The 26,750-nt window shown below is 34.6% G+C and overlaps 2 protein-coding genes across 3 annotated transcripts; both read left to right on the top strand.

Annotated features, from left to right (window-relative positions):
- The first annotated feature begins 729 nt into the window (after positions 1–729).
- Positions 730–17,747, top strand: LOC100247769 (protein SUPPRESSOR OF QUENCHING 1, chloroplastic). Of its 2 annotated transcripts, XM_002277528.4 has the most exons (28): positions 730–1,112; positions 1,785–1,885; positions 1,977–2,033; positions 2,122–2,216; positions 2,431–2,530; positions 2,638–2,696; positions 3,112–3,236; positions 3,587–3,719; positions 4,825–4,912; positions 5,070–5,148; positions 5,414–5,474; positions 5,674–5,749; positions 6,203–6,313; positions 7,252–7,347; positions 7,779–7,901; positions 8,700–8,897; positions 11,186–11,290; positions 11,449–11,513; positions 12,049–12,142; positions 12,270–12,427; positions 12,971–13,020; positions 13,120–13,241; positions 13,406–13,513; positions 13,990–14,082; positions 14,761–14,797; positions 15,994–16,241; positions 16,419–16,568; positions 17,311–17,747. In XM_002277528.4, exons 1-28 carry the CDS (start codon positions 770–772, stop codon positions 17,470–17,472), a joined length of 3,237 nt encoding a protein of 1,078 aa, XP_002277564.3. In that variant the 5' UTR covers positions 730–769; the 3' UTR covers positions 17,473–17,747. The 2 variants fall into 2 exon arrangements, with proteins under 2 accessions (XP_002277564.3, XP_059598908.1); XM_059742925.1 differs by lacking the exon at positions 1,785–1,885 and having other exon boundaries at positions 998–1,112.
- A 5,762-nt stretch (positions 17,748–23,509) lies between these two features.
- On the top strand, positions 23,510–24,571 carry LOC100252798 (transcription factor bHLH149-like). Its single transcript, XM_002281810.4, has 2 exons — positions 23,510–23,731; positions 23,836–24,571. Exons 1-2 carry the CDS (start codon positions 23,729–23,731, stop codon positions 24,454–24,456), a joined length of 624 nt encoding a protein of 207 aa, XP_002281846.2. The 5' UTR covers positions 23,510–23,728; the 3' UTR covers positions 24,457–24,571.
- Positions 24,572–26,750: the final 2,179 nt, after the last annotated feature.

Below are 26,750 nucleotides of genomic sequence, written 5' to 3'. Positions count from 1 at the left end.
TCTTTTATTTTAAATCGAAATGAAGTTGGTGAAAATAACGAGAAATGAATATGAAGTATTTGATGAAATTTTAAATTAATAATTTCTTAATGTGTTTGGCCCAAACCTCAAAAAAAATGCATGAAATTAACCCTAAAATGTTAGGGTTTTTTTAAAACCATTTTCATATTTTTGTTGTTTTCAAAAATAAAATTCTATTTACAAATTCAAATATAAAAAATTGTTTTTTTTTTTGTGTATAATGTAAAAAGAAATTGTCCATTCTTCATATTTTTAATTATTTCTTAAAATGATTTTTTTTTTTTTAAATATCTAAAAGCTACTTAAGGTCCAATTTAAATATAAGTAATATTTAATTATATGTAATTTTATATTAAATAATTTTATTATATAAATATTTTTAATTTTATAAAATATCATATATACCATAGAGAGAGACCGAGGTGGATTTTGAACCCAAACCCTACATCAAATATATCACAATGGGTTTAGTCAGACCAGCCCAATCAATCCAAATGAACTAGGCCCATTAAAAGCCCCTGATCAATGCCAACAAAATTTGAAAGAAAAAAAAAATTGTTGCAAAGTGGATAAATCACCTATTTTCATTTCCCTCCCATACAAAATTTCCAAAATGACCCCACTCTAGTGCACAATTCACCATACGTTAAGCCCAAGATCAAGGGTATTTTGGGCCTTCCAGGCCCAATATAATCAAAACCTCCCCGCCACAAATAACAGAAAATCAGTTCACCTCCAAACCACAGCCATGGCACTGAGACTCTCATCTTCTCAGCGCCACCACACCACCCCTTTCATCTTCCCGCCACCGTCGATCTCAACCCCACTTTCTCTCATCCGAAGGCTCTCCTCTCGCCACGTGTCCCTCCGCCACCGGAGGACGGCGGCGCCCAAGGCCTGTGTGAAGCTTGAGGAGAAGAATGTTCCAGAAACTGGGAAGTCCCAGTGGGGGAAAGTGTCTGCTGTGTTGTTTGACATGGATGGCGTGCTCTGTAACAGTGAAGAACCTTCTAGAAGGGCTGGAGTCGACGTGTTCCATGAAATGGGTGTGCAAGTAACGACTGAGGATTTCGTGCCCTTCATGGGGACTGGTAAGAAATTTGAGTCTCTTTGCTATTTGGGGGCTAATTTGATTCATCATAGTTAGAAAATCCGAGAATGCTTTGAAAATTATGGCCATTATTTTACTTGGGTGTTTCATGAAAGGGGCTTATTTGCTTTCCAATAGATTACATTTGTGTTGTATGGCATTCAACAATTGGAAATGATAACAGTAATAGAAGGGATTGGCTTGTGTAGAAATCAATTGTAATTATTGATTTGTTTGGTTGACTAGAATCCATCAATTTGATATTATTTTTACCAATAGTGGGCTCTAAAGTCTAATCCTTTTTCTCAAGATGACACACTACAAAGAACTACGGAATTGTGTAGGAAAAGTTGAAAGTGTATGTAAGTCTTAAAAAATTTGGTGTGAGTTTGGGAACATACTGAATAAACCACAAAGGCAAACGTTTTGATCTCTTGTGCCAATCATAGTTGTGAATCCCACTGGCATGAGTTCGGTAATCAAAATTTTGCATTTTTGAGGAACAACCCAATAGAAATTGTGATTTGGCAATCTGATTGGAGAGGGTCAGTTTCAAGATAGCTAAATCTATTTTCTGTTTTCATGGAAGTGGTTAAATAGATGAACGATGAGCTGCACACTAAAGGCTTTTGACATGAAATATTTTGGTACTTTTTTTCACACAAATGTTCAGGTGAAGCTAATTTTTTAGGAGGTGTTGCTTCTGTTAAGGGAGTTAAGGGGTTCGATCCTGAGGCAGCAAAGAAAAGGTTCTTTGAGATATATCTAGAGAAGGTGGTTGTAGATATATGATGCAATGAGAAATTTTGTTCACATGGTGCTACTATTTGATTGTTCCTAACTGCCAAGTTTCTTGTTCTTTTAGTATGCAAAACCAAATTCTGGAATAGGATTCCCAGGTGCCCTTGAACTCATTAATCAGGTACATAAGCCAATGACTCTTGTGAAATAGTGTTAATTTCCTGCTGCTGCATTGGGTGATAATATAACATGGTACTGCTATTCAACAGTGTAAAAGCAATGGCCTAAAAGTTGCAGTTGCATCTAGTGCTGACCGCATCAAGGTTGATGCAAATTTAGCTGCTGCAGGTCTACCATTGTCAATGTAAGCTAACTTAATCATGTGCTATGCTTCTCAGGTTAAAGAACCTCTTCCAAGCACTCTTGTTGCTAATTTATCCTTTTTGGTTGTCTACCCAATGATGGGCAGTGAAACATCTATTTGCTCAATAAAATTGTGTATTTTAAGATGGTCATTGGCCTTCTTAACTACATAAGATGTTTCTTGATCTTATTATTTTGCAGTCTATTTTTATCAGGTTCGATGCTATTGTATCAGCAGATGCATTTGAGAATTTGAAACCTGCACCAGATATTTTTTTAGCGGCATCAAAGATCTTGGATGTGCCCCCTGGTGAGGTATGTATGCCTGTTCCCAATATCTTAATAGCTATCCCTTTGTGTTCATAAGCAAATTTAGAATTTTACTAATCTTAATAAACGATCTTCATGCCTATCATTCCTAGTGTATTGTAATTGAAGATGCACTAGCTGGAGTACAAGCTGCCAAGGCTGCACAAATGAGGTAATATGCTCATATTATATGCACTTCTTTGTTTTTATTTGGTGCTTATAAGATATTTATTTATTAAATGTAAATGTGTCAAACCAAGTATAGAAAATGGCATTGTGAGCTTCTTGACATATGCATCCATTTTGGAGTTTTTTCCTTTCCTTGGTATTTCTTTATCCACCCTAACCATTTGGGTGACTGGTATTTCTATTTTTGTTTTCTCTCCTTGATACTTGTATGAGTTAAACCAGATAAGGAAAACATTTGCATGTATGTCTTGACATTCAAGTCTGAGTTAAGGTTCCTTTTTTTCCTTGTTTCCATATCACAAACTAGTCATTTGGGTGCCTCTTATGCCTTCTGTTGTTTGTTTTTTTTCTCCTTGCTGCTGATTGATAAGGTTTCTGTTCTTCTTTGCTGCTTGCAGATGTATAGCTGTGACAACTACATTACCGGAAGAGACTCTAAAAGCAGCTGGTCCTTCACTTATCAGAAAGGAGATAGGAAATGTTTCAGTGCATGATATTCTCACTGGTGGCTCTGATTGCCCTAGTATGTAGTCCTAAGAATATACTACAAGTGTACCTTTTGTACCATTGATAATGTAGAATGGTGAAGTTACAATCTATTCCATTTCTTAAACAACTACAAGTAAGAACCATTTTTTTGTGTAATGGGTGCTCTAAATAATGGAAGTTTCTCTCCTATTTGGTGCTAAAGTAATTTTCTTCATGTCAATTAATTGATTCTTTACTTCTTAGTTTATAATTTAATTAGATTACAGGCCAAAAGGTTCCATTTAGTGGTAATGGTTTTATTCTTATAGAAATTCTTTATTAACTGATGTTTAAGATTATTTGTCTTCTGGTACCATGAGATTTGATGGAGATAAACCATTGCAGATGAGAAGATACAGGGATCTCAGTATATTAATTCTTTTGAACAAACTTCACCTGAAGTGCTTAAAGAAGGAGCAGAAAGTGTATCAATCCAGGAAACAAACTCTGATGGTGGTGGGGTCCTCTCAATTGCGGGGTAAGACAGTTATCAAAAAAGCTCCCGTATATTTTGATTAACCACATTGTCCATATTTCCTATTACTTAAATTTCATTTTAATATTTTAATTTGATATTTTTTCATTCAGTAACTCAAGTCTGAAATTTAACAGCCAATGCCATATTGCTTATGTTGCTTTTCTTGGTGGTTTCTAGTTTTATGGGGATTTGGAGGTTGAGTAATTCTGAAGCTGATGTTTATAAATCAATTTATTGAAAGAACCATAAGGGGGAACAAATCTGGAATCAGAATACAGGAAAAACTAAACCAAAAAATCTTTAAAATTGAAAATGAAAATAGAAATTTAAATTATAAAATTAACAAAATAAAAATAAAAAAATAAAAAAAATAAGAAGAGGAAGAAGGAAAATGAAATATGGACCACAATTAAACTATGTGGAACATCTCATCTAAAAGATCTAATAAGGTCCATGACTGTAGAATAAATTAATATTGTGGATTTGAGATTCCTATTCCTATCTAGTCAGTGTTCAAGTCCTACTAAACCGATTCTCTCTTCCTTTTGGATCAATCTGGTTAATTTTTATTCAAGTATCACGATTGATCTTCTAATATATTGGAGCATTGAAATTGGGATGCCAAGTTGTTTTACTAAAGCAACTCCATTATCATGTTCAAAATCGCTTGGTAATTTGACAAATATTTAAGTGGACCTTGTTAAATGGCATTGTTTTGAACCAACCATAGGTTTCTGGGAATTGGTCACCTTATAAGCAAAAATACAAAAAAAAAAAAAAATTCTGGTGATTTTTGTTTACAAAGACTAGACCATCTGGTTTTCAAATGGAAATACTGAAGAACAGTTTATAATGTAACTATACTAAACCAGTACTGTGTGTAGAACAACTAAAATAAGAGCCATCTTCCCTTTCCTTTTCATACTTTTCAGATAGATTCCATTAGATAACCATCTCTGGAAAGAAAATCATGCACTTGTTACATACGGGTTATATTATTTTATATGAACTACTTTGACATCTAAAGCAGCATGATAAGAAGAAATTAGTAGTTAATTTAGTTGAGGAGCATTAGCTTGAGGTTGCAGAAATAATTTATGGACAGGTTGCAGGGTTCACGGCGAGATATGGTGAGATATGGAAGTTTGGGCATTGCTCTCTCTTGTCTTGCATTTGCTGTCTCAAACTGGAAGGTAGTACTACACATAATTGAATGGAAGATTTGTGTATTCTAAATTCATGTTGACCTCAGACTTGTAATATTGAGTTAGTATAAATATGTGAAGTGATATGTTTGATGTTAATTTTCTTTATTTCTTGTATGTATGTGGAACTGCTATGCCTTTGCAGGCAATGCAATATGCATCTCCTAAAGCTATTTGGAATTTATTGTTTGGAGTCAATCGTCCTACTTTTGGAAAGAATGAAGGTAATGATATTTTCCATCAAATTGTTTCATATGGTCACTTCTATCTTCTTTTCCTTTGTGCTTTTTTGTTTTCACTACTTTATTTCTTCTTCTATCTTTTTTACTTTCATGTTCCCAGCAATATGTCTTTGCATAAATCAGGGACAGTTTATTTTGAAAATCATGGTTCTGTTGACAGTATGCATCCATTTTCCTTAAGTTTTAATGATCTCATAAGCATAACTGAAACAAGAATAAAATCTCATCTGCTTTGTAATGGTTATAGGGGAATCTCAAACTGGAAGAATCCAACAATTTGTGAACTATATATCTGATTTGGAAAGCAGGTAATTCAGATGTTCTCCTCTTTACATCTTTTTTTTTTTCAGAAAACTGCATAAACACACATGATCAGAAGTTTAGAAATTAAATTATCATCGTCTTTCTCCTCTTCTTTTTCCCTTTTATGGCAGATTTTACATTATAATTTTCTATGTTAATTTTTTGCCAAATCTGTTCTGAAAGTGTCATCTTTCACTGTGTAAGGGGAAATGCTACTACTGTGCCTGAGTTTCCATCTCAACTTGATTGGCTGAATTCGGCTCCCCTTCAATTACGCAGGGTAAATCCATTATATTGTTGGTAGTTGCCCTGCCACTTCTATGAACAAGTTGCATTATTTATTTTTTGAACTGCCTCATTTTTCCATTTTTAGAATTCGTTTGTATTAAGTATACATGCCCACACATGCTTTGGTTTCTGCTTCTCATCTATTCCAAATGTTCCTTAAACTTTTGGTTACCCCCTACCAGTCACCAATTTTTTTTTGTGATAAATCCATGATTCACCATCTGAAATCCAACTCAATGCAACATTTCTTTTCTTGCTTTCATTTGAGGCTAACAATTTTTATTATATGAAGGCAACCTCCCTGAATTTAAGGATTTTCAGTCAAAATTGTGAAGTTACAAATTACTTTTAGGCTTATTTAGTTTCTCCAATGGTGGAAATTTTCAATAACTTCTAGAGAAGCATACCATGTAACTCTTATTCAACTTTTTCTATGTTTGAACAGGATCTGAAAGGCAAGGTGGTTGTACTGGATTTTTGGACCTATTGTTGTATAAATTGTATGCATGTCTTGCCAGATCTAGAATTTTTGGAGACAAAGTACAAAGATAAGCCGGTAAATTCCTCTTCTTTGATTTCATTCATCTCAATCTGCTAGCTATCTCAAATTTCATATGTGATAGGCTTCTGTCTTTATCATATTCATCATATACGTTTTTTCTTTTCCCCTATGATGAACATGATAATCTTTTATGTCACTTTGGGAACAGCATTGCTTTGTTGTTGAAATATAATCATGTGAATGTTCTAAATTAGCTTACCTATTTGAAAAAAATGATAATTACTCGACTAATGTGCTGGATTTTACAGATGCAAATGCTCTCCCACCAAGGTTGTGAAACACATGACTCATAATTGGCAATAATTATATGGAGGCTGAACTAGCAAATTTTGTTTTATTATTATCTCCTTTAGACTATGATCAACATAAAAGAATAAAATAAAATAAAATAAGATAAAAAATTGTTTCTTCATAATATTTACTGACCGCTCATATTTACTTCGTAATTTAAAATAACCACTTGTCCAGGGCTTCTCATGGATACCTTTTTTCGTTCATTCTCTGTCAATTCATGGTAGTGGTGCTGCTATGTAGAGGCATATGTTGTAGAATATCCATTGATTTTACTAAATGTTTGCATAAGATAGTAGGACACATAGCCTAATATTGGTTTTTGAGGTTGTCCATGCGGTAAATCTAAGAATTATAAAGAAAACCTAGATGTGTGGTGAAGAACTACCGAAAACATGTGGCAAGATTACAGAGAATTTAGGTGAAAATCAAAGAGCATCCACCAGTTCTGGTGGAAGAATGATGATGCTAGCTTTATGCATGTGTGAGTGTGTGTGTGTGTGTGTGTGTTTTGTTGCATGTATTGTTCAATATTCCTCCAAATCAGGAAAGATAAATATCTGGTTCAGTAGTTGATTGGCCATAATTTTTAAACTACAGTTCCATATGTAGCTGTTGAATATGTGCTTATGTGTATGCAGTTCACTGTTGTGGGAGTGCATTCTGCAAAGTTTGATAATGAGAAAGACTTAGAGGCCATCCGCAATGCAGTTTTACGCTATGGCATCAATCATCCAGTATGTCAGATGTCTGAAACTTGGTTTAAGAATAAATTTGGTCTTCATAAGCCATGTTGGGTATTGTGGAACTAAATTTTCCATTTGGTTCCCTTTGGTCAATTATTGGCCATATTTCACATATATTTGGCATAAGAAGAACCCATGCTTTTGAACTGATATTCTCATGAAAATCTCCTATGGACTATGGAATAGGCCTTGCACAGAATTGTGTGTTGGGCTTACCAGGTTTGTATATGTTCTTAATATCACACATTTTAAACTAGATGTTGACAAGCTATCAGCACTTGGGTACATTTCCACAGTCAGCTTGATATATATTGCTGGGTTATTCCCTGAGAGCTTAAAAATTTATATATTGTTTAGTCTACTTTAGACATTCACTAATACCCGTGCCATTTAATTTTTCCAATGCCTTTGCATAAATGTAGGTTGTCAATGATGGAGATATGTATTTATGGAGAGAGCTAGGTGTGAATTCATGGCCTACATTTGCTGTTGTTGGGCCTAATGGTAAGCTCCTTGCACAGTTATCAGGTGAAGGTCGCCGAAAGGTACTGATGTCTGCTTCTGACTTTCAGTGGTTATGTTCAAAGCCAGCTTCATGTTTATAAAGTATGTGATGATTTGATATTGTATGTAATGAAAAGATACTGAGGACCCTTCTCATATGTGGTCATTCATGTCTTTTAAATTCATCTTCTTGGGTAGGAATAGACTCTAATCTTAGGATAAATAACATCAACCTGTTTGGTTCATTCTAAACTGATTTATGAATTTCCATCAATATATCAAGTAGTTCAAAAGATTGTTAAATTTGCTTTTGAAATATAAAAAAGAAGCCAAATTTTATTACATGTGTCATCCCAGGTGTATTATAATATTGATATGGTTAAGATTACTTATGCTGCCTTTTCAAGGACTTAAAATGATGAAAAAGCTAAGCAGTACTAGAAAGAATATGATCAGAAAGCTAAAGCACCTGAGGGATGAGATTGGATGAATTTCTGAAGATGGGAATATTTCACCCCTAGGATGCACTTTAAGGAAATTGGTGCAGCCAAAGCCCAATGAACAACCGTCAGAGACTTGTGTATGGTTGTGGAGTTATTCCAAAACCCATCTTGGTGAGGAAGTGCTTATTTTTTTTATTGGAAATGGACTTTTTATTAACAGCAAATAGCTTTGTCCTGCTGAAGCAATTTTGGCAACCATAGTTTAAGGTGCAGTTTCATGTAAGATTACTTATACAAATGGCATATTTTTAGAATGATATTTTTCACCTTTTAGACCATGTTACCTCAATGATCAACAATAAGAAAAAAGTTGAAAGAAACATTTTTTTTCCTCAGGACCTTGATGATATAGTGGCAGCAGCTCTTATTTTTTATGGCGAAAAGAAAATGTTAGACAACTCTCCACTTCCCTTGAGTTTGGAGAAAGAGAATGATCCCCGTTTATTGACATCTCCTTTGAAGTTTCCTGGAAAGCTGGCAATTGATGTCATCAACAACAGGCTGTTCATTTCAGACAGTAACCATAACCGCATAGTAGGCTCTCTCTCTCTCTCTCTCTCTCTCTCTCTTCCACACTTATATACAATTTAGATATTCTTTTAGTACTGCTAAGACTAAAGTACCTACTGCTAACCAGAAACTACATCTTGGTTTCCATTTTTTATTATGACAACAAATTTATATTGCAAAGAGATAGTGGATTCTTCTTTCTTTTTTTAGATCGTTCTAGGTTCATGCATTTCCAATGCACAACTTAAGAGCCAATAAATAGCAAGAGTAAAGGAAGTGACACACGTTGACATGAGAAAATCATCTCAGATGACAAATGATTTGGATTCTAAGAAAATAGTATAGTTGTAATACTAGATTAAGATGGAAAAGTCCTAGATTAGGGTTCTTCATTGAGGGTGAATCTCAATTGTGGACTACACCTATTGGGGTGGGGATGGGGGGTGGGGGGGTGGTGTTGAATAGGTGTTTTTATAAAAATTCAAAAATGGCTCCTCAACACATATTATCTTTCATTAGGATTTCTCACAACTTATATTCTTCTCTTCAACAACTTTTTAACAAAGAATAAAAACCACATGCAAGTATGAATGCAACAATACTCTCCCAACAATTTAAAATGCAATTCACATGCAAATGAATCAACACTCCTCAGCCTAAATTCATAAGAACAATTAACTCCTCAACACATTTCTAATTACTACTTGATATCATAATCAAATTGAATAGAAAATTATTCAAGATTTTCAAAGCATAATTGAACTTGTTTCAGCTCATTTTTCACCCATCCAACTTATATTCCCAAATATGAAATTGAGATCAATAAATGGAAATGAACAAAGATAAGAATAAGAGAGAGACGATAACACCATATTTCAACATAAAAAATCTCCTAAGAGATCAAAAACCACGGCCCTACCAATGATTAAAAGCTTCCACCATGAAGAATAACCGAGTACAAAGTTTTACCTAGCTCAAGTCTATTTATCATTCCCAGACTACTTGACTAGCACCTTCCAACGTCAACTTTACATCTTCTTCTTTCAAAGCACACTTGAAGTCCACAGCAAGCTCAATCTCAACCTCTCCTTGAGTCCACACAAGAAGAAAATGGGTTTTCACTCAAATCCAAATCAATAGAACATGAAAGACGAATGGAAGAAATGAATCAACCTTTTTTTTTTCTCCAGAAAATCCATTTAAAAATCAAAGTAAGGAGGATTTTCTCGAAAACCAAACACTCCTAATTTTGATTGAAGAGAGATAGCTCAAAGGGAGTGAAAGACAGTCTGCTGGTGTTTCCTAGCCTAAACTAGAAACATTTGGGTTAAATATGAAAGGGAATCCTTGATCCAACGGCTAAAAAAACAATCCAGCAAAAGATGGATCGATCTTACTTAAATCTGGATCAATGTGGAACATGGCACAAAAACACTTAGTAAAAAAAATGTTGTCTTGGCCCCCTTAACTCTTTTTTAAAATAAAAAAATAGTTCAAGGAAAAACAACAATTTGAAAACTCTGTTGATTCACATTTATCTACACCCTCAACTACATACCTTGGCCTCTAAGCATTTTCAACATCTTGATCTTCATTAGGCATGGAGTCCAAGGAAGGATTTGGAAAACCCAAGTTAGGAGACACTTATGAATTTTTGTCCAAAATCGCCAACCTAGCTAAACACTCACATTCTCCTAGTGTCCACGCTTTCTTTTCCTAAAAAGATTTCACTAGTAAAGTCAGGGAATGCAAAAAGAGTGAAATAAAATGATAGAAAAGTGTCCCTTGGATAAATAAAGTCAAAAATCATCTATTTGTACATGTGCATTGTCCATTCCACCAATAATGAAGGAGAATGTAAATGGAATAACTTGAGACAGATGAATTTGGTAAAGATGAAATCTTGAAGTTAGTAGAGATGACTTATGCCTCAACTTTACCCATAAAAAATGGGAGAGGGAGGCATGGGCTGGGTGTAGAATGAAGTGGGGAAGAAGAAAACTGATATATGAAAAATGGGGAAAAATAAATCTGATATAAGAGCAACCTTAGACTTAAAGTTGAAGCACATAATAATGCATTGTGTTTTAATAACACCTGTGTGCCCTCGTGCATTGCCTATGCCACCAGTCCTCTTTAAAGTAACAGAGAAAGGAAGATGAGTGATACGAAGAAAGAAGAAGACGATGTAATAAATTAGTTTTCATGCATGTTTTTTCGGTTTCCTTCTTTCTGATGTTGGTGTGTGGATGCGATTGGTTTTAAAGTGAAAACACTGAATTGAGATTAATCATGCTGCTTCTGATTCTCAGGTGGTTACAGACCTAAATGGGAATTATATTCTCCAGATCGGGAGCACAGGAGAAGAGGGTCTACGTGATGGTAGCTTTGATGATGCCACCTTCAATCGCCCTCAGGTAAGGATTATAGTGAACCTGTTGCTTATCAAATAGTTGTTCAGTCATAACTCTTTCATTTGGAGATGCATTTCATGGATATCTAAATTTTGCATCCCATGTTTCCTGATTAATTGTTGGTTATATGCATAGTAAATTAATGGTTACATATTCTTTAGGGTCTGGCTTACAATGCAAAGAAAAATCTCCTCTATGTTGCAGATACTGAAAACCATGCTTTGAGGTATGTTAATACTTGGAAACTATCCTTCTTGTTTTGCAGCCTTCATAAGCACAGCTTTTTAGCTCTAAAACAGTTGGAAGTGCATTCCTTATGGTTTCTATTGGCTTGTTTGATCTATGTTTAGTATCATACTCCATTAGTTATGTTCAGATGCTTTTGTTTTAAATTTTTAATTAAACTATGGATTAATTTAATGTGAAACAGATGTTCATATCTGTGTCTAATGGAAATGCTGCTTATACTTCAGAAGTGTCTAGATCTATTCTAATGCATAAAGCATTCTAATTGCTGTAAAAGAGTTAGATAACTGTTAATGAGCAGCACTTTGGGATAGCTTCTAGTTTCTGTTTCTATATATTTTTTCCAATATGTACACCTTTCTCACAACTATGAGAAAATTGAATCTGGCTTTAACCAGTTCACTTTTTCCTTGATACTTGACTGTCTCCCAACACATAGGGGTATAACATCATGTTAAATATCTTTTCATACATGATTCTGAAATATTTGATCTATTAATCTTCTACTGTTGTAGGGAGATTGACTTTGTTAATGAGACAGTACAAACTCTTGCTGGAAATGGAACAAAAGGTTCTGACTACCAAGGGGGAGGAAAAGGGGCAACTCAGGCAAGATTGAAGAGCATAAACTTTATGGATTTTTGTTTAAGTTGCACTCATAATGATTCATGAAAATAATCTCCCCTTGTACATGCAATATTCATACTTCATGCATTTCAATTCTTGTTTCTTTCAGCTCCTCAACTCTCCATGGGATGTCTGCTTCGAGCCAATCAATGAGATAGTTTATATTGCAATGGCTGGCCAACATCAGATCTGGGAACATAATACATTAGATGGAGTCACAAGAGCATTTAGTGGTGATGGTTATGAAAGAAACTTGAATGGATACAGGTAATGTATGGAATAATCATAACCCTAAGGAGTCATCATAAGTTGGCTTTGTTTTGCTTTTGAATTTTCATTTTGCTCATTTCTCTGTTAGCTCATCAGATATAGTTCAAAGTTCCCTAGCTTGCCATAGCTATGATTCAAACCCATGAACTTCATAATGCATTTAGTTATTGAAATGTGCCCAAAAGTTATTATTCAATGTGATAGCAAGTCTGTGATGATTAGTGATTACGGTTTTATCCCTTCTTAACACTCCCAAAAGAACAACAAATGGAAGAGTGAAATAAAAGCTATTTTGAATTCTAATTAGACTCCTTAGAGGTTTATTCAATAGTCAGCAGTTATAATACTAAAGATTTCAATCCATAGTTCCATACACCTATTCTTGTATGTGTCAAATGAAGCATGTGAGTCTCTAACATATGTTTTGTATGAGACCAGTATTTGCAATAGAAAGATTCAGTTTGTCAATTGTTTATCTAATCTATATCATGCTCCCCAAAATCTTACATTGGTAATTGATTTGTTTCATTGCTGATATAGCTCTACAAGCACATCATTTGCTCAACCTTCTGGAATTTCATTATCTCCTGGTAATATATCTATTGCAACTTTCAACTATTATCATGAAAGTTTTACCAGGATATTCAACCTTTGAATATGAAAGTTTGCTTGGATGCACATTTTTTCAGATCTAAAGGAAGTATATATTGCTGATAGTGAAAGTAGCTCCATACGGGCACTTGATCTGAAGACAGGAGGATCAAGATTGCTAGCTGGTGGGGATACAGTTTTCTCAGACAACTTGTTCCGGGTACTTTTCCTTTAATTTAAGAATCCAGTTCCATTTTATTCAGGCAGACAATGACAATCTGAAAACTGTACAGAGTGAAGAATCTTGAAGTTCAATGTTTAGTTTACCACATTTTTTATTTCACACTTGGTTTCCTTTCAAATTATTCCATATTTGACTTGCAGTTTGGAGATCATGACGGAGTAGGGTCTGAAGTCCTCCTTCAACATCCATTGGGTGTCTCGTGTGGAAAGGATGGTCAAATTTATGTAGCAGATTCTTATAATCACAAGGTAGTTACTGATTATTGTGCTATAGGCATTGTAGAGAAAATAACAACAATAATATGAAGCATGCACTTTTGAGGCATTGAATACTGTGGTAACTTTCACCCTTAGAGATACCACTTGACATTTTTATGGTGAATGTCATTTCTCCTATTATACTTCTAAGATTGCTCTCAGTAAATTGACATTGGGGTCACACTTCAGGGACTGAGGACTCAAGGCTTTGAAGTCTTAATAATCTTGAAAAGGGTTTTTAACTTCATTAGTAAGAGATCTAATAACTATGTGTCAATTTCTCAGTGTTACTGGGTCATCTTTTATTAATACTACTATAATTATTTTCAATCTACATCAACTTCCAAGGTGCAGGAAAACTCTTTCATTACTTCTTATAAAGAAGGCTATAGGTAAATTGTTATGACATAATTATTATAAGAAACTGATTAAGTTTTAACTAATAAAGTTTATCTTCCAAATTTCAGATCAAGAAGCTAGACCCAGCTACTGGAAGAGTTAGTACATTAGCAGGAACAGGGAAAGCAGGTTTCAAGGATGGAAGAGCCCTAGCTGCTCAGGTTAGAAAATGTTTATTCCTTTCCTTCTCTTATTCTAAAATCCTTCAGATGGTAATGATTTGGTAGGATTTATCTTGTTTCACTCTGTCAGGATCTATGAAAAATTGGGTCTTTGTTTTCATTTATTTGATTATAATATTGGCGTGTACTGTACTTATTTCTTGTATTGCCATGTACAAAAAGAGAAAATGAAGAGCAGGGTGTTGTTCTGGGGAAAAAGGTGTCATGGGTGTTTCTCAGAGATTTTTTTTTTTTTTGGCCCTTAACTGATTTTGAGGTACTTTTGAAGTCAGGGATTAAATTAAATTGAGTTCTTAGGATTATTGTCTAAGATAGTTTCTCATCTTCCTGAATTCCATTGCAATAGTCACAATAGGTGGAGAAAAGGAAATCATTAGAAAGAGTGATAAAATGTTTTACACTTGTGTCAAATTTCTATACGATCAATAATATTTCATGCACCTGAATACCAATCATCATAAAGAATAAGGTTAAAACTGTAACTGTAGAGTTATCATTGATATGCTGTTCATGTATATGCTATCTCCTTGTGTATCACTAGGTGAAAAAGTATGAAAGAGTGAATATATTTCCTTCATTCTAACTAAAGCTAGATGATGATATTCTTGCTTTTCATACTCAATTTCTGTTCCTGAAGCATTTACTATCTTGTTGCAGCTCTCAGAGCCATCAGGAATTGTTGAAGTAGAAAATGGTGATTCTTCTTACCGTTCCTGAAGCATTCTTCTTATCTTGTTGCAGCTCATTAGCTGTTATATTTCAGTTCATCCTCATTATTATAACTAAAGAGATTAACTTGCCAATATTTTCGTATGTCAGAAATAGACGCAGATTGTGCTTCATCCTTTGTTGAATTCATCACATGGCATGATAATCATGTAGTTAAGACAATGAAAAGATCAGGTCTTGTGGATATTGTTGCAATGCAGGAATATGACTATAAAGTGCTATATTGATTCTTTTTTAGGATAAAGTGTTTTTATTTTTCACATCTCTGATAGACATGAAAGTACAACAAACACATGCATATGAAAAGTATGGGGCCAAATTGTCGATTTATGACTTTTGAAATCTTGAGAGCATTCATGTGGCAAAATGTTTTCAGTCAAATTTGGACTTGAATGCACGATCAAACTTTGGTTTACAGTGCATTGTGGAAAAGAGTTCTCTCCATGTGACTTAGCAATTTAAAATGTTTAGCCAAACTTTGAATTCCAATGGATTTGTCCTCTTCTCTCTCTTTATGGTATCTGGATTTTTCTCCTCCATAATGCCTCTTAAAACTTGTAGTTGAATTTCATAGAAGATAGCCACCTTTAAAGAGTGAGAGAATGGCCACTCCAGAGGATACCCACATACATGGCCATTATCTGTGTTTTAGCAGATTGAAATTAACGCCATGAAGAGCATTAATTCAGAGTAAAGCTAAAATTTGATACCAGATTTAGAGTCCGTTTGGTAGTAATTTTAAAAAACACTTTTAATCTTTCCAACACTTGAAATTTTTTATCATTTAAGTGTTAGAAATGTTAGAAACGTTTTCTAGAATCACTTCCAAACACACTTTTATACTCGTTTGAAATAACTGATTTCCCAGTGTACTCTGGAGATTTGGGTGTGTGCATAAACCTACTTAAGCTAGAAGTTCTATTATTTATTTATTTTTAATTAAATAGGATTTGCCTTCTTGATATGGGCTAGTGGTCCTGACAAATTCAGGTAATGGTGAACAAAACCTTGGCAGAAGCACCTGCTATCTTGGATGCCACATCACAAGAAAAGTTGTTATTTTATGACTTATAATGTGCTTTTTAATCACAATTTCAATTCTTGTACCTGTATTTGTATTAGTAATGAGGTTTGATTGGACGGGTCATCAATATATTGCAGGGGTCCTTTTTATTGCTGATACAAACAACAGTGTAATAAGATACTTAGACTTGAAAAAGAAAGAAGCTGATCTTGTTACTCTAGAGCTGAAAGGAGTTCAGCCTCCTATACCAAAATCCCGATCTTTGAAACGCCTTAGAAGACGATCATCAGCTGATACACAGACCATTACAGCTGATGGTACTTCATCCAATGAGGGAAATCTGTATATTAGAATATCAGTTCCAGAAGGGTACCATTTCTCAAAGGTAGAGAGCTCTTTCTCTCTCATGTGTGCACATTTATCTACACAGAATGCTATAAACTCCAACTTCTTTATTATTGCTGTTTCATTCTTCTTTCTACTATTTCATTATAGTATTAACCTTTATGGTAATGGTCATTTACATATTCTAAAAGATTCTGCTTTGTGATTCCAACTGCAGGAAGCCCAGAGTAAATTCAGTATAGAAACTGAGCCTGAAACTACAATGGTCATTGCTCCCTTGGATGGAATCCTAAGCCCGGGAGGATTTGCAACTCTTCATTTTAGGAGATCCTCTCCGTCAGCTTTCATGGCAAGAGTAAATTGCAAGGTAAGGCTAGTTTAGAAAAGATTTTGGGTGGCGTGGGAAGAATAAGCTTTTTCCGTTTTGTATGGGGTAGTGTTGGATGCTTGCTAACAAAAGAAATAAATAAATGAACGAAAGGAAAAAAGAAAGACTCCTCTAGTTATAATATTTCACTCTGCAATATACCAAGATTTCTTGAACTGTTTAAAAATTCTAAACCATAAAATTGTTTCTTCTCTGTGTAACCCTCTTCCTTGGGATGCTAATAGTAGGCAAGTAAGCTAAGCTGATGGCAAGTTACACATTCTATCTTGGTAGGACATGCATTCCTACTACAAAATTCATAAGTGAAGTAGTCAATGGAGCCAATAATGTCCCTCTGACCCCCAATAAACTCTCTGGTATCTTTCAAGGACTTTTGACTGATGCTTACCTGTCAAAGAATATCTTGATTTAGTTAAAAAAACATAAACCCGATGAAAGAGTTCATCAGAGTCTAAGATGGAGTGTGTAGTTGAAACAGGGTTAATCCAAGAGCCAATTACTCTGCTATTGGCTTCAAGCTAAACCCACCAGCAAGTCTATTATTCTGCAAACAGTAAATAAACTGCTCTGACACCTCTATACCAACAAATTTTCCTTTGGTTTAATGATTGGAGGAAAAAATAACGAAGAAAATGCAAATATGAAAATAATTTTCAAGCTCAACTCACAATTTATCAGTTACTTATTATGGCTTATATCTAATTTGATGCATGCTTTTCAGGTGTACTATTGTAAGGAGGATGAGGTCTGTTTGTACCAATCTGTGGCTTTTGAGGTACCATTCCGAGATGCAATTCCAGGTTCGAGTCCTGCAGAAATTTCACTTGATTATGCTGTGAAGCCCAAAACACCCACAAACAGCTTACTAGCAGTTGCCCGTTGACTAAACACCTTGTAAATATATTGTAAGACCCTCATATTTCTTGGCTCACTTCCATAACAAACAATTTTATATTCAATTGGATGGAGTGATTAATTACATTATAAAATTTCATGTGTATCAAATCATTGCTCAAGACAGCTTCTTGCTGCTGTTTTGGTTATTTTACTCTGCTCTGGGGCACAATAAGTCTCCTTTGCTTGGATAATAAAATGTGGAGCAACATCTCAAATTATTTTTCTCTATGAAAGTAATCTCAATCTTGGTTTGTGAAGCTATATCACATTGATTATTGCTCTCATTTTATATTGATGAATTTTGAGATTTTATATATGAACCTGAGCCAAAAAGTAAACTGTCATAAATCAGGGAGACAGGAAGAAGTCAACCATCCTATGTTTGGTGTTTGGCATATTAACAAGCCTGCACATTGGTCGAGATGGGTCAAACAATTTAATCTCATGGTTCAAATTGTTGATCTGAGCAGGTGATGCTATCTGTTTGATTTTTTCTGCTGATAATATGATCTGAACTGCTGTTAGCATCATAGAGTTAATGTCCAAAAGCCCTAACTGCTGGACTTTCATTCCATGACTCTCATTACTGTTTCTAGTGTGATTGAACAGAGCCCACTTGGGTCCATGCTCAGGCCTGTGAATTGCCATAATTCTAGGAATATGTCAAATGAAAAATTCAATTTGGCTTCTGTGATTGCATTGTTATACTTTTTTCCTATCATTTGTTAGAATAATCATCATTGTCTTTGAGATAAGCAAAGGATGGATTGTCAACCAAGGCACGCACTCGTGTGCACTTGTCTTAAACTGGTTAGATGATGACGGTGAGGTCAATTATTTGGAATTATATAAAGTTTGTGTTTATTAATGCAGAGGACCAGAATAGCCCCCTCCATACCAAGCAAACGCATATATAATTCCAAATGATGACAATCTTTAGACAGTCCCTAATCAACTAATGTGAACTTATTACATATGTTTAATCGATCTAGGCTTTAAGATGCATTATAATATTAGTAGATGACAGCGGAAAACACGTTCATTCCACCAAATCCCATGTTTATCTTATCTCCAACATTTCTGTCTGAATATTTCTTTATTGCCATGCACTTTGTAGGTTGAGTTCATGCACTGACTTTCCCCCCTCTTCTTTTCAAGCCCGTGGTGGGCCTTGGCCTTGGTGGTTCCCCTCTAGACCAAACTTGTCACAGATCACGGCTATTTGCCTAGCATGTACTCCACAAATCTGAATCTAAGATCACATTTTCCTGAAATGGAAGCTCAGTCCTTGTTCTGTGAAATGAAAATTTGAGCATATGATTGATATTTGAATAGGTAGGCAGGAAAATACGATCTGTTTGTGAGGTTCCCTTAGCAGCTAGTGCCTAATAGTTCCTTATCCCCAGGTCATTTTTTCCCTTTTTGCGGTTTTTCTTTGAGTGGACGAAGGTGTTTAAACCTGGATTGCAGCAATTCATGGTTGAAACTTGAAGCCCACTTGTTTATAGGCAAACCCATATTGCACCTAGAACTTAAACCTTTAAAAATAGGCCGATGGTTCTGGTGGTATGGCAGCAGTCTAGGTCTAGACACACCGACACAACGAGCTAGACAGTCAATGACTGAGCAACCAAAAGCCCACACCCGTGACAGATGAAACCAAGAGATGGTTTGCCTGTCAAATTCAAGCATTCACAAAATCCTTATCAATCTACATTAAAAATTTTGGAGAGCCCATGTGAGGGGAGGCAATGTAGGAAGACTAATTGGAGTTGTTTGTCTTGTGTAATCACGACATGTTAATTGGGGTTCCCAACTAATATTTCTGTGTACTCTTTGATTGGTCAAGGACACCGAATGAGCCCCAATTGGCCCTTTTTTAGAAAGTAGTTGTTAGAAGCGATAAGTAAGAATCTTAATAGGAATATAATATATCATTAGTTGGGTCAATCAGAGAAGCTGAAAGTTACTACTGGGTCAATCACGGAAGCACAAATGCTTCCTATTCATATGAAGCTTCTTTTCTTATATACCTAATATGCTTAAAGTTAATCCTGTTTCCTGACTGAGATAACTTTGAAATCTTGTGCTGTCCAACAGAACAATCCACAGTTCTGAGGTTTTTGTTGATGTGTCGATGCAAGAGGCAACCGAAAAGCGTGGTGTCTAGTTTTTCAGTATTCTATGCTCATTGCATGACTAAGATAACTTTAAAAATGATCATCAAGCCTGCAGTCGTTTGAAGCTTTTTCAGTATTATATGCCCAAAGTAAATCTCATTTCCTGACTCAGATAACTTTAAAAATTCCAGGATTTATTGGCCACTACTGTATGATTTGAGGGTTGAATATCTCATTGTTGAGTATCTGATTCTTATTTTTTTATGGTTGTGGAGGACTGCAGGCTTGGTCTCTGTGATTTACACTGAATCAGTCTTGGTTTATTTTAAGTTGCAGATGGAGGACTCTTCCTTTGTGACATTGAAGCTTGTCTCACACTAGGAGGCAACCTCTCTGGCATATCGTTTTCATATGGGGCTCCTCCGATTCTTTTAAGGTTTTTTTTTGGCTCTTTGACTGTTTGTAAGAATAGAAAATATGTGTGACTCTTGCTCTTGTGACATGTTGGTTAATCTAGTTGTTATAGCTTCATTTCTTGATCTTGTTTTTCTGCTTTGCATGAGTTTTTTTGTTTCAAGATTAGAGTGATTGATTGAAAATCATGGGATGGGATATTGCAGTTGGGTGATTTGAAACCTACCTTGAAATTAGATTATGCCTAAAAAATGCCTAGGATGCTTTGATAATGTACGAATGCAAAACATCTCTAAACAAAACACGACAATCTCAATTTACAAAAGACGTATCGAATGGCTAGTCCATAAAGTTATCCTAATCATGATATGGATTAAAGTTATGGTTAAGAGGATGATGTCAGATTCGTTAAACTGTCAATTTAACCTAAAAGTTTAAGTTGACACATTTCTTCGTGGGCAATCTAGATAAAGAGAAAGAAAAATAAATAATCAAACTAAAACTTGAGATGTCTGATAAACAAACAAACTTAAGATCGAGATTTTTAATAAATCAGAGTTCTAATACCATGTTAAGTTATTAATGACAAATAAATGATTTTTAGAACCCAAAAGTTAAATTATTAGGTGATGCAATAAACCATGATGAGAAAAGGTAAAAAAAGAAGAGTTGGACCAAAGGCCCGGAACCATGAAAAATGTACTTTAAAAAGAAAAGTAGAGAAATGATAATAATGCAGAGGAGAAAAGCAAAAAGTATGAGACTGTATCTGTAGGCACTAGGCAATGTGGATGAAGACTGTCCACATACCCCATAAAGGAAAGGATGAGACCAAAAACCCCATCAAAGGGAAAAACAAAACAAAGGCCAAAAGATGATGGGAAAAAAAAATTAATTAATTTTTTAAAAAACAAAAAGAAAATAAAAGAAAAAGCCATGGAAACAACCACATGCCCCTTTTCCTTTCTCCATCTTTTCCCATGTGTGCATCACCCACTAATCATTTCCCACAATAAAAACAAATTCCACTGGCCACACTCCTTAACCAATTGGTGGATGCCAACTTTTCTTTGTCTAGCCGATCATCGACCTCCACGTCGGCAAACCCGATTAAATAAAAATCATTAGAATAAGATTAAAAATTTTATATCAATTAAGCATACTGGCCTTGCAAGACACGATAAGAAAAAGACATATGCTTGGTGCATTATACATAATTTTTTTTCTTTTAATAAAAAAATTATTTTGATATTATGATAAAGGGCTTTGTGTCCTTACTCACATGGCGTCTTTCATTGTTTAGAAACCACCTCTCCAATAATCCATCTTAGTTTGAGATAAGGATGATAATAGGGTAGGTTTTTTCGAATACTCGTTTCATCCCGTTTCTAATGAGACGAGGTTCAATTTTAATAAATAGATTTTGGACAAATTTAAAATCTGAGACGGGTTCTAGTATTGTCCCCTTCTCATCCCATCCTGTTTAATTTTTTAAATGGGACAGAAATGAGAATTATTTTGAATAAAATGGGCAAGATTGGGATGGGGTGACCGTCTCGATCCCGTCCTGTTGTCATCCCTAGTTTGAAGACTTGGCTCCACCCATTCATATAACATGATAAGTTGGTTGAATTAATTTTTTTTAATTAAAAATATTTATATATTATATATGTTTTGTTTGAGCCGATTATATCATCGGAAGAATTAATAAATACTTTTATTTTTTAGAAATCAAAATCATCAACATTTAATTTTAAATGAAAAAAAAATACATTTGATTTTTGGGTTGGTTGGTACAAAGCTAAAAAAAAATGGTATGGAGTAAAATTTGTACTTCCCTTAATTGGAAAATTGATGGCCTTATCCAAGTACATGGTGTCAAATCCAAGGGAAATGTTTCTCACATGCCATTAACGTACAATGCAAAACATTAACTACCCCCAAACACACCCTTAATAATTATATTAATAAATTATTACTTCGCACCAAATGAAGGTTTAGGTTGACCTAATTTCTCTTTCAGATTTTTCTGTCTTTTGAAGCAAGTTAAGATGCTTTAAACAGCATCCCATAAGCTGTTTGGGTGTGGGTTTTTTTTTTTTCCTCCCTCAATTTTCCGGGAAAATTTTGGATTTAGGTTGTGTATGAATATCCTATAACACCCTGAAAAATCACATTATTTTAAAATAGAAGTAGTTTTTGGTATTAAACAACTCTTTTCGAATATTCTTGTTAAATATCATAATCTAAATCAAGTATAAAAATATGATCAAGAGTACAAAAAATATGAAGAGATACTAAACACGTAAATAATATCTCGTTATATTATATATATTAAAATCCAATACAAATAAATTTTTAAAAAATTAAAGAAATCCCCTTTTGTTATTTGCACTCCATGTATGGAGTGATTACAAAGGCACATTTGTTAAATATAATTTGAGAAGTATAAGAAATAATAAATAAATAAAAGGGGAGGAATAAATTTTAAAATAGAAGAAGGTGGCCTAAACGACCAGCTTCTCTTCAACACCCATGACCCAACTACTCTCAAAAGCTTCTTGTGTGAATTATAGAAAGCCATTTACAAAAATACCCCTGCACATGACCCCTCTAGTATTCTTCTCTCCACATGCACCCACTGATTTATGATTTGGGTTTCTTTTGGAGTTTATTGGAAAAATTATTTTGCAATAAAAATAAATGCAATTATTTAATTTTAATCAATGAACCCATTCATTAAATAATGCCATTTATTAAATAATAAAAACAAAATTTTATTCTTTCTAGGAATAAAAGGGTCAAATTTGAAATCCATTTTAAAAAATTATGTTTTAAATTTGTTTCTAAAATATGTTTTTAATAATAAAATTAAAATATTTTAAGTTTTATGTTGATATAATATTTTAAGTGGTAATTAAAAATAGGAAGACTATTTAAAAAAATATCATATTATACATAAATATATAAGAATTTTTTAAATATTTAAATTTTTAATATAATTTTATTTTTAAAAATAAATAAAATTTATTTTTAAAATTATCTTTTAAAGTTTTTTTAAAAAGATATTTCTAAATGAGCCCTAAAATTTGAGATACCAAGGCAAAAATCAAAGGCTTTATTTGAAAAATATTTTTAAAAACAATTCTAAAATTTTTAAAAATTATTATATATGTTTTGTAAAATTTTGTTTGAGAAATTAAAATATTCTTAACATATTTTTTATATTTTAAAAATATGTGTATATACAATTCTTTATTTATAATATATTTTTATATTTATACAATTATTTTTTAAAACAGTACTTTAAAAAATATTTTTTAAAACAAATTATTTTCTATTTTTAAGAATAAAAATTCCTTTTTTCTTTCTAGATTGTCAAAGCAGTCCGGGAATGTGAGAGGGTAAATTGGTCAAAAAGATTAAAATAGAATAAGGAAAATAAATAAATAAATAAATAAAAGAGAACCTCGGCGCACGAAATCGGGGACAGACCAATAAATGTGAGCAATGTAATGACGCGTGCTTTCCTGTGATTTCTTTTAAAGCCCCCTCTCTCCTCCGTCTCACCCATTTCTATTCAACTCATCTCTCCTCCTACCACCACCTCCTCCTCTTGCTCCTCTTCTTTTCAGCATTTACGTCTCTCTTCAATGTCATGATTGTTGATGTTGTCCGATCACATCAATCCAGACTCTTCATTTCTTGATGGTAAAATCTATCTTCTATCTTCTATCTTCTTTGTTTTCTGGCTTTGATTTGGTTTGATTTTGGTTTTGATTCAAAATTGATGATACGGTTGTTGTTGCTTGTAGTTTTTGTGTGTAGAGACTACAAGGAGCTATTCTATGGAGAAATCGTATATGGTGACAGATTCTGAAGGTGGTTATAGATCGATGGAATCCAATAGGAGGAAACGGAAAAAAATGGAGTCGGGGAGTCAGAAGGTGAAGAGGGGAGGGAGGTGGAGGACGGAGGCGGAGCAGCAGATCTACTCAGCGAAACTCGTCGAGGCTATCACCAAAGTGCGCCGTAGCTCTGCTCCTGCGGCGGCTGTACATCGCGGCCGTGCGGTGAGGGAAGCGGCTGACCGTGTTCTGGCTGCGGCGGGGAAAGGAAGGACGCGGTGGAGTCGAGCGATTATGACGAGTCGAGTCGGGTTGAGGCTGAGGAAGAGGAGGAAGGTGACGGTGACAGGTAATAACCGGTTGAGGAAGCCGGCGGTGAGCAAGCAGGAACCCCCGCTGAAGCGGCGAGTGCGCGTCCTCGGCCGGTTAGTTCCTGGTTGCCGGAAACTTTCGTTCCCGAATCTTTTAGAAGAAGCGACTGACTATATAGCGGCTTTGGAGATGCAAGTTCGAGCCATGACTGCGCTAGCCGAGCTTCTCGCTGGCACCGGCGCCTCGAGCTCGAATTTGCAGCCGCCGAGCTGCTAAGGCCACTGCTTATCACGCCAGGCGTTAATTACTTTTTTTTTTTTTCCAATCCTGTTTTTATGAGATTTAAAATTCATGTATTTTATTGTATACATCGCATTGCCTCTTCTTCTTCTTTTGGAGCCTCCACTTCCTCAATTTTTTTATTCCTCATTATTCTTCTCTCTCTTTCTTTTTCTTTTTTTCTTTTTTAAATTTTCTCCTTTATACTATAATTTATTAATTATTAATTGAAGTGAATATGCCACCTAATGGATTATTTTCAATGATTTAATTATTAATTTTAAATTATTTTATTTTATTTTTCTCAAATTTTCTCCAAATCAAACATTACTTAGAAAGAACAATGGAGGAGAAGGTGCAAATATGATCATGGGAAAAAGACAAACATGGAAAGGAAAAGAAAAAGCAGAAGATGGACAAATATTTATCGTGCTTTTCAATAAGTGATAGAAGGTAAGGATTAGAGGAAGCATGGCTTGGAGGCAAAAGTAGTCCAAATTCTTTTAGAAATGGAAATGGAAATGGTATCCAAATTCCCCAATCCCAAAGTAGTTTTCTTTTCTGATAGAGGGCAGACAATTAGATATTTGATTATGTCTCATATTTCATCTTTGATCTTTTAAGCAAAGACAAATTGAGATAAGAGGGGGTGGACCATGGACCTTCTCCATCCTTTGGCTAACCTACATAACATTTCACATCATGGGTTCTGAACTTCTCATATACTCTTCAAATTATCAACTTCTTTTTGTTTTTCTTCTCTTATTTTTGTAATTTGTAAATCAAAGGAGATTCGGAATCCTAATCATAATTTATAAACACCATTAAATAATGACTTAAAAGAAAAATATTGTATCGAATAAAAGTATGCAATTATAATTTGTACTATTAAGAAAAATGATATGCGTTTGTCCTGTTTATTAGCATGAGTCATTTGTTTAAAATATTTCAAAATTCCGATGCCACTAACATTTTGCAATTACAAGTACTTCTATAATAATGATTTATGGTATTAAGAAAATTAATTCATGTTTCTCGTGTTTATTAATGTGAGTCATTTGTTCGACATTTTAAAACTACAATGTTACTAACATTTTGAAATTGTAAGTACTTTCTTAACTTTGAAAAAATCGAAAAATAAAACTTACTTTTTTCTTCTTTTTCATCTTTTAAGAAGATGATCGGAAGGGCCATGTTTTGTGGGATATGAGCTAGTGAGTAAAAAGGAGGGTGGTGGGAAGAGGCCCCGATCCCACCGCCCCTAAAAGTTAGCACATCCGCCAAAACAGGATTCATGAGCAACAGCCACATAACATGTGCCTCCGTGACCCTACAATTTTAAGTGCCCTGCCCTACAGCCCCACCCAAACAAAACCTCCCAAAAATGCCTCACATGTAAGAGTGACTTTAATACTTTCTAGACATACCCATACCAAAACTTCACATTCCCCATTCTAAGACCGGCACTTCCTTAGTTCCTTTTCATTCAAATGCCCCAACATGCATTTCTAAGGGCACCACCCCCCCACCATTTGAGCCCATGGTAGGGCATCCCTGCCCTGTTCTGGGCCTAACATTTGTGCTATACCGACACCGTTGTCAGTTCGCAATCACGACAGCCCAATGGCTACTCGCCACGGTCAACCGCAACGAGCCAAGGATTATTTTGGTTGAACACTTGAACTATGAATAGATTTTAAAAAAAATATTTATTAAAATATGGTATTTTGAAATTATTTCTAAATAATATTAATTAAAAGTAATGTTTTGAAAAAATAACTTTCACCTCAAATATAAAAAAGTTACATTTTCAAAAATTAATTTTAAAATTAAATTGAAATTTTCTTTTCAAGGGATAACTTTCAAATAAATTTCTTAAATGCATTATAAATTTAAAAATAGTTTAAAATTTATTTTTTAAAATTTTTGTATTTTTTTTTTAAATCCACCACGTAACTAATCAAGTGTCCTTTGAAATAGGGCACCCTGGCTCATGGGGGGGCTTTATTTTTATCCAGAGTGCAATGTGGATGGGCATGAGCCCCTAATGCTTCATGTTCATGGGCATGCACTGACCCTTTAGGGAGGGTTAGGTGCCCTTAAATTGAACGTGGCAAGTTGCTCTTGGCGGTGGCAGAAGCCACCTCACTTTCACACTCAATTTTCCTCTTAAATGCCTCCACGTGTTCAGCTTGTCAGGCCGCGGGGATACCTGATCTGACAATTTTAGCCATGTGTCCCCTTTTCACGCGCTAACGACAAGTGACATGCCATGATTGGGTTGAGGACCA

This window comes from Vitis vinifera, chromosome 14 (assembly GCF_030704535.1).
Source record: "Vitis vinifera cultivar Pinot Noir 40024 chromosome 14, ASM3070453v1".
Lineage (NCBI taxonomy): Eukaryota > Viridiplantae > Streptophyta > Magnoliopsida > Vitales > Vitaceae > Vitis > Vitis vinifera.
This window is presented reverse-complemented; position numbering and strand designations above follow the sequence as displayed.